The 13,955-nt window shown below is 40.6% G+C and overlaps 1 protein-coding gene across 1 annotated transcript in view; it reads right to left on the bottom strand.

The window, feature by feature from the left end:
- The window catches only part of LOC145775708 (uncharacterized), a 28,533-nt gene extending 26,319 nt beyond the window's left edge, over positions 1 to 2,214 (bottom strand). Inside the window, exon 1 of the mRNA XM_082587058.1 lies at positions 2,035 to 2,214. Coding sequence (XP_082443184.1) covers positions 2,035 to 2,214 — 180 coding nt within the window. The remainder of the gene's footprint in view (positions 1 to 2,034) is intronic.
- Between the last annotated feature and the right edge of the window lie 11,741 nt (positions 2,215 to 13,955).

Here is a 13,955-nt window from a genome sequence, read left to right as displayed (position 1 = left end):
GGGCAAGGAGAAAGATTTCACCAAGATCTGAAGGTGATGGAGGAAAGATATCAGGGAAGATGAAACTTGCATATGCTGGCTGACTATTGCTGGAGTATTAAGCGAGACTGCCCATAGCTTGAACATGCCAGGAAAAGCTACAAGCGTAAATTTTGCCCTAAAACTCGCTCTTTATTTGTCCTGCAGAAGCAATATCCGTTTTAAGAAATAGAGTATAGCTGTACAAATGTTTATTTGAAAACCATGGAGTTGCTTTTGGTTGCTTGTAGTTCTTAAAACGTTTTATACAATAAACGCAGATGTCTTAAATGTTGTACTTTTTGTGGGTTATGAGACAAAGTAGTGGGTGCTTAGCTTAAAAACTTGACGTGATAGAAAAAAACTGATGTCATTTTTGGATTCAGCGCCCAAAAGTTAGTCAAAAACAATTGTTAGATCGAAGTCAACAAAAATTGTGTTCCCTTGTGTAATCTATAGGTCTACCTTATAATGAGTTGAATAAAAACCAGTAGGTATAGTGACTAAACAAGGGCTAGTACCAATTAAGGGCAAACCTGCCTTACGGTATAGACATAAAATAAAAAAAAAATGAGACCACTAGATATTATTGATGAAACTAGCCTACCTCATTTTGACGTGATTGATTAAATCTTATCCTTTAACTGGGAAAGCCTCTTTAAAAGCTTGATCTTGAGAGTTTTGCATGCTTGCTGAAACTGTAAAGCACTAACGCAGGCCCGATCAAGAAGATTGGAAAGAGAAATTTCCAGATGTTGCTGAAGTGTTGTAGCTTGTGAATCACTTCATTCACAATATGCTACTGAATGAAAAGCTGTCCTTGAATTGGATTGTTCACCAGCACACCCAGAAAGTTGACTCAGTGTTGCTTGAATTTGTGGTCGCCTTCGTTTTAGTTTATGGGACCGCTTTACCCTATTAAGGTCGATATGTTTAAAGTATCTGTGTTCACAACGTCGATCGCTTACCCAACTGAGCTAGGACATCCGGGAAGACAAATAAACATAACTTAATGAAAAGAGCAATCTTTATACGTCTGTATCTGGTCTGTATTTTTAGAAAGCAGTGCTTGCTTTACCTCAGTCAAATAGGCTAGATAGGCCTGTGCCCTTCTTAGGAAGCATAACTAAAAAAATCTAGAAATACTTTTAAAATTGATACTGATAGGAGGATACATAAAGGCAAATGGTTGGGCTTATTTTTTGGTACAAAAGTAGCCCCTGCACAAATCCAGAAAACGTTTTAAATCGCAAACAAACTCCTTTGATTGAAAGATAATTAGTTTTTTCTGTCCATTTAATTGTTTGAGACCAACCAGCAGCGTAGCCTAGTCTTCTTTTACGGGCTGTTAAAGGAGTTATAATAAGCATCTATCAACAGTAAAATATGTCATCTATTCGTCTACCAGGTTTGTGCCAATCGCTTACCTTACAGCATCACAATGATATAAACAAAAATGACGTTTTTTATTTTAATTTTTAATATCTTATTCTACTTTATTTAATTATAACCCAAAAATAAATTTAGATTCTTGTTTGAACAAAACGATAATAACCAAAACCAGTCTACGTCCCAATTTCCACATGAAGCCATTTTGTTTGAGACAGCTCAAAGAAACTGCTGGTAGAGTGAGGCTAAATTCATTTCGAAGAACTTTTAACAGTAGCGCAACTACAGACTTGAAATCTTTATGAAATTGGCTCACATTTTAGAAAATTAAACACATTAATGCAAATGCTGTATGTTTGTTTAAGTTATCAACAGATAATAGGCTACTAGTTAGTCAACCTCTCAGTTAAGACTCAAGCGCGTTATGTTATACGAAAATGTTTACATTTCAAAAGTTTAATTAAGAAAAATCGACCCAATCTCAATGTTTCTGGCATCAAAGAAAAAGCTGCAATTTTGAACACAACCTATTCAAAAAGTAAGCAATTTTTTTCTCTTCCAATTATGTTTGGTCAGCGTAGATCATATGCACCAAATATCAAGCATCTAGGGCTAGGCTATACCAACCGTAAATATTTTGTAATGCTCTTCCCATCCCGGATGTCCTTTTTGTGTCCATGGAATCTTAAAGATTTGAGCTTCTTCATCGATCCAATCCAGTCCTTCAAAGGTTCCCTGATCGATTTTATTTTTTAGCCATTGTCTTAACGGAAGTTTGAATTCATCTTCATTATTGCTGTACGCCATGTAAAAAAAAAATTTTCCTATTAAAACAGTTCATTCATTCAAGAAATCAATAAAATGCAACTTATATCTGAAAGATAGCGGGAAAAGAGATCATAACTAATCTGTAGTCTAGCTTGTTGCAAATCTAAACCTCGTCTTCGGCAAGTTTTTTTTCAAACCATTTGTATAAATCTATCACGGTTGTAAGTAGTTAGCCTGCCACTTTTCATTACTCTTGTACTAAGGTCACTTGCTTTCATGCAGGCCCATCGATTTACTTTTTAACAAAAAAGTTAATTTTCTTAATATTTGCGTAAAGACAATTAAACTGTTACTGTCGCCCATTAACAAGTGGTACTGCTAAAGAATCTTGGTGTCACAGCTTCTTTCAGCAAATTTCGCTCTTTTTTTGTATTGGTTTCACCTTCTGTAAACAAGAGACACATGTGGCAAGTACTGAATAAATGAGGAAGCGTCGGGGAGTATATCACTCTTCCCTTCGGGTAATCCCCAGCAAGACTTAAAATGAACTAAAACCGTACTTTCTGTTTCTCTGTAGTTACGATGAAAATAAAGCGTTTTTATAAAAGCGCTCCACTGCTCACACCGATAACCACATCCGCCCAATCAACAAGCCACACATTTGCGTTCAGGGGCGGATTCAGCAAGTAGCCTTAGGGGGGAGGGGGCGATTTCAACAAAACAAAATGATTGTAGCTTGTAGATCTACATTAATCCAATCTTGCAAATACACCAGAAGTGTACAGAAACAGAATCCGGACCGGCTCTTGCTGTTTTTTAACAGATTCGGATCTGATCTTGATCCAGCTTTTTTTTAAATATACAACTCGGATCGGATCTGTTGTAGTATTTGCAATAATATGCTGGAAGCACTGCTTGTTGCAATCAGCGCGAGGAATGTCCGATTCTCCAGAAGCTACATTCTTGCGCTGACTGCAACGTGTTTATGTTAAGTTTAATCAGTTCGATTTAAGCACTGGTAGAGAGCACACGTGTAATTCTTTTCCCTCAGTTTTCGCAAATAAAAGGTATCAAACATGGCGCTGCGAACAGGATAAGGATCCTTTTTAAAAAATAAAGTGAAATGGCTTACACGTTTAGAAAAAGCGGCGTCCCTAGGCTAGACCTGGAAGTTGACAGAGGCGCTTCTTTCAACGCTTGGGAAGAAGAATGGAACGCTTATGTAGCAGTGTCTGGGTTAGCCGCCAAAGATAATCTTACAGTTTACAATGTAGGCTACTAAGACTTTCGTTCTCAAGAGAAACCGCCAACGTCGTTAGCAACTTGGGGTTGAGAGAAGACGAAGAGAAAAACCCTAGACGTATCATAGAAGCATTGAAAGCCTATGTGAAGGGGTCTATAAACGAAACTGTGGAGCGCAGAAATTTAAAAAAACGTCTGCAGGGACCGCAAGAGTCTTTCGATGACTATTTAGTATCGTTACGTGACTTAGTGAAAACCTGTAATTACTGCAATGAAGAATGCGCAAACAAAGCCTTGAGGGATCAAATCGTGGAAGGAACTCGCGCTGAAGAGACCGTCGAAGAGTTATTGCGAGAGAAGCCTTTAACATTGGACAGATGCGTAGTAATTTGTCGAGCTCGCGAATCTGCCCGTCGGCAAAGAGCAGACCTTACATTAGATCGAGTAAACCACGCTTCGGCCTACAAGCGGAACAAAAGAAATTTTACTCAGACGGCTAAAGGGACAATGGCGAGTAAAGAAAGCTTAACTTGTAGCATGTGTGGCCGCCCGTGGCATAAAACTTTAAAAGACTGTCCAGCTCGGAATAAAACCTGCTTTAAGTGCGGCAAACTTAACCATTTCTTGGCTCAATGTAAGAACCACAACGCAAGATCTGGTAATAAATTGCAGTTACTAAACACTAATAGTAATAAGGCTGATAAAGCACTAAAATTGATGACGTTTCAAGAAACGACGCGTTCACTACGTGGAATCGGTAGCGCACCACGAGTAAATTTGGAAGTTAGGTCACCTAATGGATCGGCAAAAATCACCGTGCTGCCGGACTCAGGAGCGGATATCTCGGCCGCCGATGAAACGACCTTACGTTTGCTCGGAGAAGACGCACGGAACATGGGCCGTGCCACGGCACCAAGAACTATATACACAGTCGATGGATCACCACTGAAGGAGATTGGCCAGCTCAAAGTACAGCTGACGCTGGGTGAGGTAACTACTGAAGACATTTTACACATTTTTCCTTCTATTCCAGGCGGCATGTTAATCTCGTGGAGAACAGCTAAAACTTTACGAATTCTCCCATCGTTTTATCCTAAGCAGATTAATAGTGTATCACGGAAAGCAACGACGAGCACTACACTGGAAGACTTGGTCGAAGAATTTCCAACCGTCTTCGATGGAAAGATCCGGGTAATGAAAGGGGAAGAATTTCGCATTAACATAATGGATCAAGCGCAACCATTTTGTGTGAGTACCCCTAGGGTGGTGCCTTATGCTTATAGAGATAAATTAAAAGAAGAGTTAGAGCTTTTGGAATCTCAAGGCATTATAAAGGCCGTGACGGAACCTACAGAATGGTGTGCACCTATCGTGGTCGCACCAAAAAAGAATTCGGATAATATTAGATTGTGCGTTGATTTCTCCAAGTTAAATAAATTTGTGCGACGTGAACGTTATACATCTTCCATGCCGGCTGAAGCTGTAGCCGACATTGATGCAGAACAAGCACGTTTTTTCACAACATTTGATGCTTTAAAGGGTTACTACCAGTGTCCTTTAGAAAACAATAGCCAACTGCTAACGATCTTCATCACTCCATTTGGCCGGTACAAATTTCTACGTGCTCCATTTGGTATTTGCTCAATCTCTGAACATTACAATCGAAGAATGGATGAAGCTTTCTCTGGATTAGACAACTGTCGAAAGGTAGTAGATGACGTTATTATATTTGACTCTAACGTAACCGATCACATCAATAGAGTAAGAAAATTTCTTCAAAGATGTGCAGAACGAGGGATCTCTCTTCATAAGGATAAGTTCAAATTTTGTCAACAACGCATTAAGTTTGCTGGATTCGAACTATCCCAGGAAGGCTATAAAATTGATAGCTCCTTGTGTAATGCACTTAGTGACTTCCCAATACCTGCTAACGTCACTGACTTACGTTCGTTCTTTGGTCTCGCTAACCAGTTGTCTAGCAACAACAAAACTGTAAGCAAGTACTTATTGCCTTTAAGACCTCTGCTTAGCAGTAAAAACGAATTTATCTGGACTCCGGAATTTACTGAAAGTTTTAAACAAGCGAGAAAAGCGTTGTCTGAAATCCCACTTCTTGCTTTTTACGACGTTAACAAACCAACGCGATTACAGACTGACAGCTCGAACAGTGGTTTAGGCTTTTTACTTCAACAATGCAGTGACAGCACCTGGCGTACGGTTCAAGCCGGATCGCGCTTTCTGACGGATACAGAAACTAGGTATGCCACAGTCGAAAAAGAAATGCTGGGTGTCACCTGGGCGATAAAAAAATGCCACAAATTTCTTGCAGGCCTGCCTCATTTTGACGTCATAACTGATCATAACCCTTTAATTTCGATTTTAAACCACAAGCGTTTAGATGAAATCGAGAATCCACGGTTACAGCGCATGAGGATGAAGGTCATGGAATACAACTTCACTGCTCACTGGCAAAAAGGTGCATCGAATCAAGCCGCCGACGCCCTGTCTCGTAGCCCCGTGTCGGACCCAACACCAGACGATGAAATAGCAGAAAACGGTATCCAATCTATGCACAGGTTTGCAGAACTCAACGCTTGCGTAGATTTAAATTTAAGGCTTGTCAATCTCAAGGAAGTCGCATCAAACGACCAATGTTATCGCCAACTAAAGCAGATCATCGTTGATGGGTTCCCCAATTATAAATCTCAATTGTCTAATACGTTAAAACCCTTTTGGAAGATATGACATGAATTATCAGTTGACAATGACTTTATTGTGTATGGTGGTCGATTATTCATTCCGAAAAAAATTAGAAGTGAGATACTTGCTAATTTACACGAATCTCACCAAGGCGTTACCCGTACCAGGGAACGCGCTCGTTTGGCCGTTTATTGGCCCGGCATAGACCATGACATTGAAACCGTAATTTTATCGTGTCAAAAATGTCAAGATGACCTCCCCTCGTTGTGCAAAGAGCCAATGGTGTTGAGAAATCAACCCATTCGCCCTTTTCAGGAACTAGCGATTGACTTAGCTGAATTTAATGGACAACACTATCTAATTATGGTAGATTGTTTTACAGACTGGCCGTCAATTTATTTCATGAGGCATAACACTACGTCTATTGTGATCATCAAAGCTTTACGTGACTATTTTACTCGCACTGCAATACCAGATGTTATTTGGTCTGACAACGGACCCCAATTCAAGTCTGAGAAATTCTCCAAATTTCTTCATGAATGGGGCGTGCGGCATCGTACTTCTACTCCAACCTATCCGCAATCTAATGGGAAAGTTGAAGCAACCGTAAAGAGCATGAAAAAGTTAATTCGTCGTTCATGGACACATCGCTACCTCGACGAAGATCAACTAGCAAAAGCTTTGATGCAGTATCGAAATACGCCATGCAGGAAGGATGGATTGTCACCTGCTCAGAAACTGTACGGACGACCGACTCAAGACACCCTTCCAGTACACCATCGGGCCTTCTCTCATAAATGGAAGAGCGAGATGCAACAAGCTGAAACGCGAAAAGAGATGTCCGTTGAAGACACCAAAGCCTACTACGACAATCGTGCTCATCGTCTTCCTGAATTCCCGATCGGAACTCACGTCGCAGTACAAAATTCGAACACCGGACTGTGGGACATTTATGGGAAAATAGTCGCTGTGGACGACTACCGGAAATACACTGTTAAAACTGCTAGCGGCCGATTGTTAATTAGAAACCGCAGATTCATTCGACGGAGAATATCTGCGTCTATCCCCTGGCCCATCGAGCCGCCGGACAATGTCAGACCTTCCGCTAGTGTCAACGTGGACTTGCCTGCTCGACCGCGCAGACAGGTTAAGAGACCGAATCGACTTATTGAAGATCCGAGTTGGCCTTAACCTGCCTGGTGGAATGTATTAATTTTGGCGTTGTATTTTGTAGTGTCATTGAACTTAAGGGGGAGGTGTTGTAGTATTTGCAATAATATGCTGGCAGCACTGCTTGTTGCAATCAGCGCGAGGAATGTCCGATTCTCCAGAAGCTACATTCTTGCGCTGACTGCAACGTGTTTATGTTAAGTTTAATCAGTTCGATTTAAGCACTGGTAGAGAGCACACGTGTAATTCTTTTCCCTCAGTTTTCGCAAATAAAAGGTATCAAACAGGATCCACATCCTAAATTTGCAGAATCCTTTTCAAATTTTGAACACAAAACGAATATGTTAAATAAGCTCCTTGCAACCTTTCCAGCACTGGAGAAAGTGTTGTACCACAGCGTTTATGTGCGTTTTCGCCTTGGAGTGCAATTAGTCGTGACCTGCAATTGGCGTAGCCTATACTCCCACCAGTCATGAATTACTGTGATAAATAGTTTGGTTTTGAATTTTTATCCTCGGACTGACAAAGCCATGATAGGTTATTCCTGGTAGTTTTGCATACTTGTAGACTAGAGGCTCTTGACGCAGGCCGGTCACCGAGATTGACAGAGTGAAGTTTTCCGATTGTTGAAGCGTAGTTGCCAGGGAATTATTCCATTCACTTGGTGCCGCTGAATGGAGAGCAGCCCTGAAGTGCGTTGCTCAAGCGCACATCCCAAGAGTCGAACCAGCGCTGCGTGATTTTGAGCCTGGCCCGTAACCACTGAGCTAACGGGGCGGATAAAATGAGACTGATCTTGTGTCCACTGGCAAAGCCAAATTTCATATTTGAAATTGACTGTGTCGTACAAGCCACTGTAGCTACAATATACATGTGGTGAAGATCTGTAAGGTTAAAGAGACAAGCATGTGTAAGCTCGAATATAGTCTACAAGGTAAAAGCTCCTACATTGAGTTGAAAAATAATGGAAGCACTGGTTGAGAAGTTTATCAATGAAACTATTTCAGACTTCAGTAGGTCGCCTACTTTATTATTTCACCTTTTAAACCGACATGCTTTACTTGTTGCTTTGCTACTCGTTAAATTATTATGTAGTTAGCTGAATATTTCAAGACGGACCTAAAATTATTTTAAAACTAACTGAAAGTGAACTTATCAAAGTTTCAGAGGACACCGTACTAATGTAATGATGTAGTAGCCCAACTAACCTATGCTTAGGCCTACTAAGTAGACCTAGTAGGCTAGGCCAGGGGTCCGCAAATAGTGGGTCGCGACCCAAATTTGGGTCGCGAGACCATCCACAGTGGGTCGCAAAACGGTTTAAACTTATTATAAATATAACTTGTATGGCAAAAATAAATATAGGCTAATCATATAGTCATTGATGTGCTGAGTTTTGTACAATTTGGTAGAAAAAAAATTATACTTTTGATTGTAGTAGCCTACATTCGTTAAGCCCACGGTTATAAAGCCTAGAAGACACCTTGAGCCAGGGCATGAAAACTTTCTCAGCTTATCTCCAAAATTGGTGACTGAAAGTCTGAAAGTCAGCGAAATCAAAAGTTTGGCAGCAGCTCTCCACCTCCACAATCGGGAATCTGATCGGGAGCTACATGTTCAGAACAATGGAAAACCTCTGTCCTTCTGTCCGAACCAAAATATCTTGGGGTGACAATAGACAGATCGCTCACATACCACCACCATTTGGTGTCACTGCGCAAGAAACTGACATCCCGCGCTGCGCTACTCATGCGCCTGGCAGGCTCCAGCTAGGGGGGAGAGGGCTGACACTATAGCAGCCTTAGCCTTTGTCTACTCTTCAGCAGAGTAGGCTACTGTGCACCTGTTTGGTGCTGCAGTGCTCACTGCCACAACATCGACACTGTCATCAAAAGCGCCCTCCGCACAGTGACCGGATGCCTGCGTCCCATAACATTAGACAATATCCCCATTCTCGCTGGCATCCAACCTTTTGAGCTTCGTCGCGAAGAAGCCACTCTTTCTCTCGGCCGACAGGCACTAGAGCCTAACCATCTTCACCACAAGATCTCTGCTCCCACAAACGAGCACCCCCATCGACTGAAATCAAGACACCCATTCGTGCCAGCCGCTCAACCTCTGATCAACGAAGCTGATAAACAAGACATCTCTGCGTCTGCTTGGGCGGACCATAAATGTAATTCTGAAGGGAAGTCAAGTACCACCAGACTCCATTCGTTCATCTTCAACGCCGACACATGCCCCATCGGCCTGACACTACAAAGACAGGCATGGGTTCGCCTCAACCGTCTTCGTACGGGCGTCGGGATTTTCCGCTCAACCATGCACCAATGGGGAATGGCCTCTTCCTGTGAATGTGGTGCCGAGGAACAGACCACAGACCACATCATCAATGACTGTACCATCTTCAAGCCTCCTAATGGAGTGGAAGGTCTACGCGCCATGGATTATAAAATCAAAGACTGGCTGCTCTCTAGTAGCCTTCCAGTGTAATCCGGGAACATCGTGAATCTGGGGTGATAAAAGGATAGACCCTCGGTCCCAGAGGCCTGCACGTCGACGACGACGCCCACGGTTAATAGGTCTACCCGCTTATTAAGACCAATTTGGTCCGTTTCGGAATTACTGAAGGTGTAGGAGTGGTACAAAATTGTCTCCCACTTAATAATCCAAAATCGTCCGGTCCCGATGTGGGGTTCATTAGCGGGGACGACCGTATTGAAATTGATATTAATCTGCAAAGTGTTTTGCGCAAAGTTACATACTTCCGAAACATTTGGGTCGCGAAGATTTCGAACGATTGTTTTTTGGGTCGCGCCAAAAAGTATTTGCGGACCCCTGGGCTAGGGTACTGAATTTCATGAATCCATTTTGCAAAAAGCATGAACACGTTAAAGTATCATGCAGTGGAATATTTTGTAATCAGCTGTCAAAAGTAAAATTCGAATGTCAAAAAACAAAAGCCGGATCGGATTTTAAAATACTTGGATCATCACACCTCCGAAATAACCTCTACACCAGGGGTCACCAACTGGCGGCCCGCGGGCCGAATGCGGCCCGCTACGCTGTTATGTGCGGCCCGCGGAAGGTATCAGCGCACAAGTATAACCAAAAATACTTTTCTTGAGGAGTTAAAGAGCACCAAGGCAAAAAATACTTTTCGGGAAGCATATTTTCGCTTTCCGTACGATTCCAGCGACCGACCAATCACATTTTAGTTTCTAGGTGAGGGTCACTTAAAGTTATTCCAATGCGATGTCCAGCCACACTATCTCAGTGGTTGATTAAAACGTAGCCTATGTTTTCGAATTTCGAAATTGTCTTTGAGCATAGCGTTACTTATTTTAAATTTGTAAATGTCATGTAAACACTATTGTGCGTTTCACCGTTATTGTGTTTCACAAGCAATGTTCCCTTTATGCAAGTTTTTGTTGGCAAAATAGGTCGTTGTGCCAACTCAATTTATAATAAATAGGCAAAATATTATATATAAATTTAAAGACTTTTTCTGATTGTAATGTGAAAATATTTAGCTTAGTACTGCAAAATGTTGTTAATCAACAATTCTTGCCATGCTGATAAGCACCGCAAGTGACAGTTGTCTTATAATCAAAGAAAGACGGTTTTATAGACTCTCACAAAAATGATGAAAAACCAACTCATTGCTTTTTTAGGGGGAACCACACTGTTCATGAGTTACGATAGAAACATTTTTTCGGTGATTTCCACCAGGGATATCTAGAGAAGGGGATATGAAGGCTATTAATTCGTCTGACAATAGAAGGGCTTCTGTTTATCGTAAATAATCTCTGTTTACCATAAAATGACAATTAGCACCGGTAGTAGTTTAATAAATCTTGTTATGATAACCTGCATTGCGCTATTAGCATCAGGCCTGGATGCTCACTGTATGCTCATGGTGACTTGTTAATTCAACTACCCGTTTATTTGCTTTACATCTGGCCTACTGCAAAGACTTTATTAGGAAAATCAGCTAACTGGTAACTTTTCAACTGTCTTTCCAAACAAGTATTCTTTAAATATGCTCTATGTAACATTTACTAACTGTCTTCTGTAGCTGACTGTACCAGCTACACAACAAAACTTTCTGCAATTGTGAAAAGAACTGCATGTGTTACGCACTACAAACTACCACCCTGGTAGTGTCATCAGTAGGGCAACCAATTTTTTGACCTAAAAACTTGAAATTTTGACTTTATAAGTTACAAATTTTGACCTAATTTTGACCAATAGCTTTCTGCGTTTGCAACCCAAATGCGAAATACAAAGCATATTATAAATCAAACCGTTAGGTAAGGATATCTTCTTTTCTAATGAAATATGAGAAAAATGTGGAAGACTCAAGGACACCACATCTAACAAACAGCAAACAGGTATAATGAAAGTCACTCGAAAAACTGCAAAAGATAAATATGGAGTGTCTTTAAATATCCCGAAATTATTGAGAGGGCCCTGCACTATTATACTTCAACATCAAGTAATGTTTCACATTATCGCCTTTGAAGTTCCTGTCGCTCACCAAAATTTTTCCTAAAATAGAGAAATACAGAAGTTGCTTGGGAGTTCCTCAGCAGGCTATAAAAATGTGGTGAAATATCATCTCGTCCCATTTTCACAATGCACTTGATGTCATTCCTTGAGATTCTTGCTTGAATATATTTTCCAATTCGGCAGCCATCAACACCAAAGTTAAGGGACCTCATTTTCTGGTAAGCTTCTTGAATGGTGTATCGGCTGTCTTCCATCTTCTGAATTGAATCGAACAGTGCCCTGTACTGGAGTGTACTGCTCCTCTTTTTCTACAAGGTGGGTAGCTAAATTAGGAGCTTTTACAGCATCTTGAGCACGCTGCAGCAAGACACCACCAACATGGAAGTCTTCCACAATATTTCTTACTTCTGGTAGACTTCTTGAATAATAGAAAGCAGCTTTCAACCAAGGGCCCATTTAGTTACATTTGGCTGTGGAGGTTGGCCAATGGAAGTAAAACTAGCTCTTCTTGACCTGTTTTTAATGGTCACTGCTTTAACCCTGGCAACCAACTCATCAACAGCAGGGTAGTTGGCTAATATTCAATCGTCAGTAGTGGGCGAAACAAGATTATTACCACAGAAATTGCAACAAATTGATTATTACGTCAGAATAGCAACAGAAATTGCAACAAAAAATCAGTATCTGTGTAGCTTTTAATAAAATATCAATAGAGAGAAGAAAAACTACAGTAAAAGAAAATTTTGACCCAACCATGAATTTTGACTTTTTTTTTACTTAATAACTTTGAAACCTCTCTTCGTGTCAGCCTGAAGTTTAGTTTATGGACGTTTTATAAACTTTGAACAAGGCAGAAAAATTTTGACTTTATTGACTTTTGGTTGCCCTAGTCATCAGAATAAAGCAATCGCTGTGAGCCTTCGCATCCTCTTCTTTAGATATCCCTGATTTCCACAAGCGTTTGTTTCATGGTGCCTGGTTTCTTTCTCCCTGTTATTGGAGCCTATTTTTCGCTGATATGTTTGCAGGTCACTATATTGTTGCCTGTATTGCGATGTGTTAAACGTTTCCTTGTTTACTGAAACTGTACAACTTGCAAGATATCTTTTGTGAATATTCTGATGAAACCGTTCGCCTCGCTATAAGTGCGTTAAACAAGTGGCTTCGTTTACTAGGCATTGTTAAAAAAGTCAAAAGTGTTGGCCTGGCAGTAGCGTTGTTCGACTAATTTTGTTGCTGCGGTATTTTAAGATAAATATTAACAACATGTAACGCTGGATAGGGGAGACTCGGGTAAGTTGGCCCAGCAAAATGTAAAATTGAATTTGTGAGCTAATAACAAAACATATGTCAAAGCGAATGCTATTGAAGAATAGAGAAGTCATCACTCTAGAAGTGGACATATTCTTGCATCAAAACAACATTCTTAAGTAGGCCTATGTAATTTTTCAAGTTTTCCGAAAAAATTAAAATGGGCCGTCTTGCCCGCCTGTGCAGGTAACTTGGCCCACCATGGAAGGTAAGTTGGCCACGAGGCCAACATGTCGATCTCTTGGTATATTAAACAGCAGAAAAACTCTTTCTCCTCAAACTCTGCTTCATACACCTGCTGAGACACATTTTCGCGATTGGTTTTCTTGATCTAATTACTTACCATTATTTTGTTATTACAATATGGGTTAGGAATAAGTTGTCGTAATCTATGGCATAAAGACGATGTTGGAAGTGAATTATTGTTATTGGTTGCTTAATGCTGATGTAAAGCCGCGATTTACTTACTTTGGATACTTCAATCTTGAAAAAATAAGTCATCGTATTAATTAGTCCGTTATCTTAGCAAGCAGTATGAACATGTGAGCACGATTTTTGTATGAAAAATTATAGTGTTTAATTTTTTTGGATTTTAGAATTTTTTAGATGTCGAGTGAGTTTTTCCTTACTACATAAGTATAATATCTCATGAAGGCAAGTTGGCCAACATACCCACCCACGAAATGGGCCAACTTCCCTGCATGGCAACCATATTGTAAAAACTAAAATTTATGTCAAACTATTGAGCTTCTATTAGTTCTAACAACGGTTTCACCGTCAATGTGAGCCTTAATAACTGCCCTAGCGTTGCACTCACTAAATAATAACCTTTCTTTGCACTTAAA

The sequence above is a fragment of the Aplidium turbinatum genome, chromosome 8 (genome assembly GCF_918807975.1).
Source record: "Aplidium turbinatum chromosome 8, kaAplTurb1.1, whole genome shotgun sequence".
Taxonomy (NCBI): domain Eukaryota; kingdom Metazoa; phylum Chordata; class Ascidiacea; order Aplousobranchia; family Polyclinidae; genus Aplidium; species Aplidium turbinatum.
This window is presented reverse-complemented; position numbering and strand designations above follow the sequence as displayed.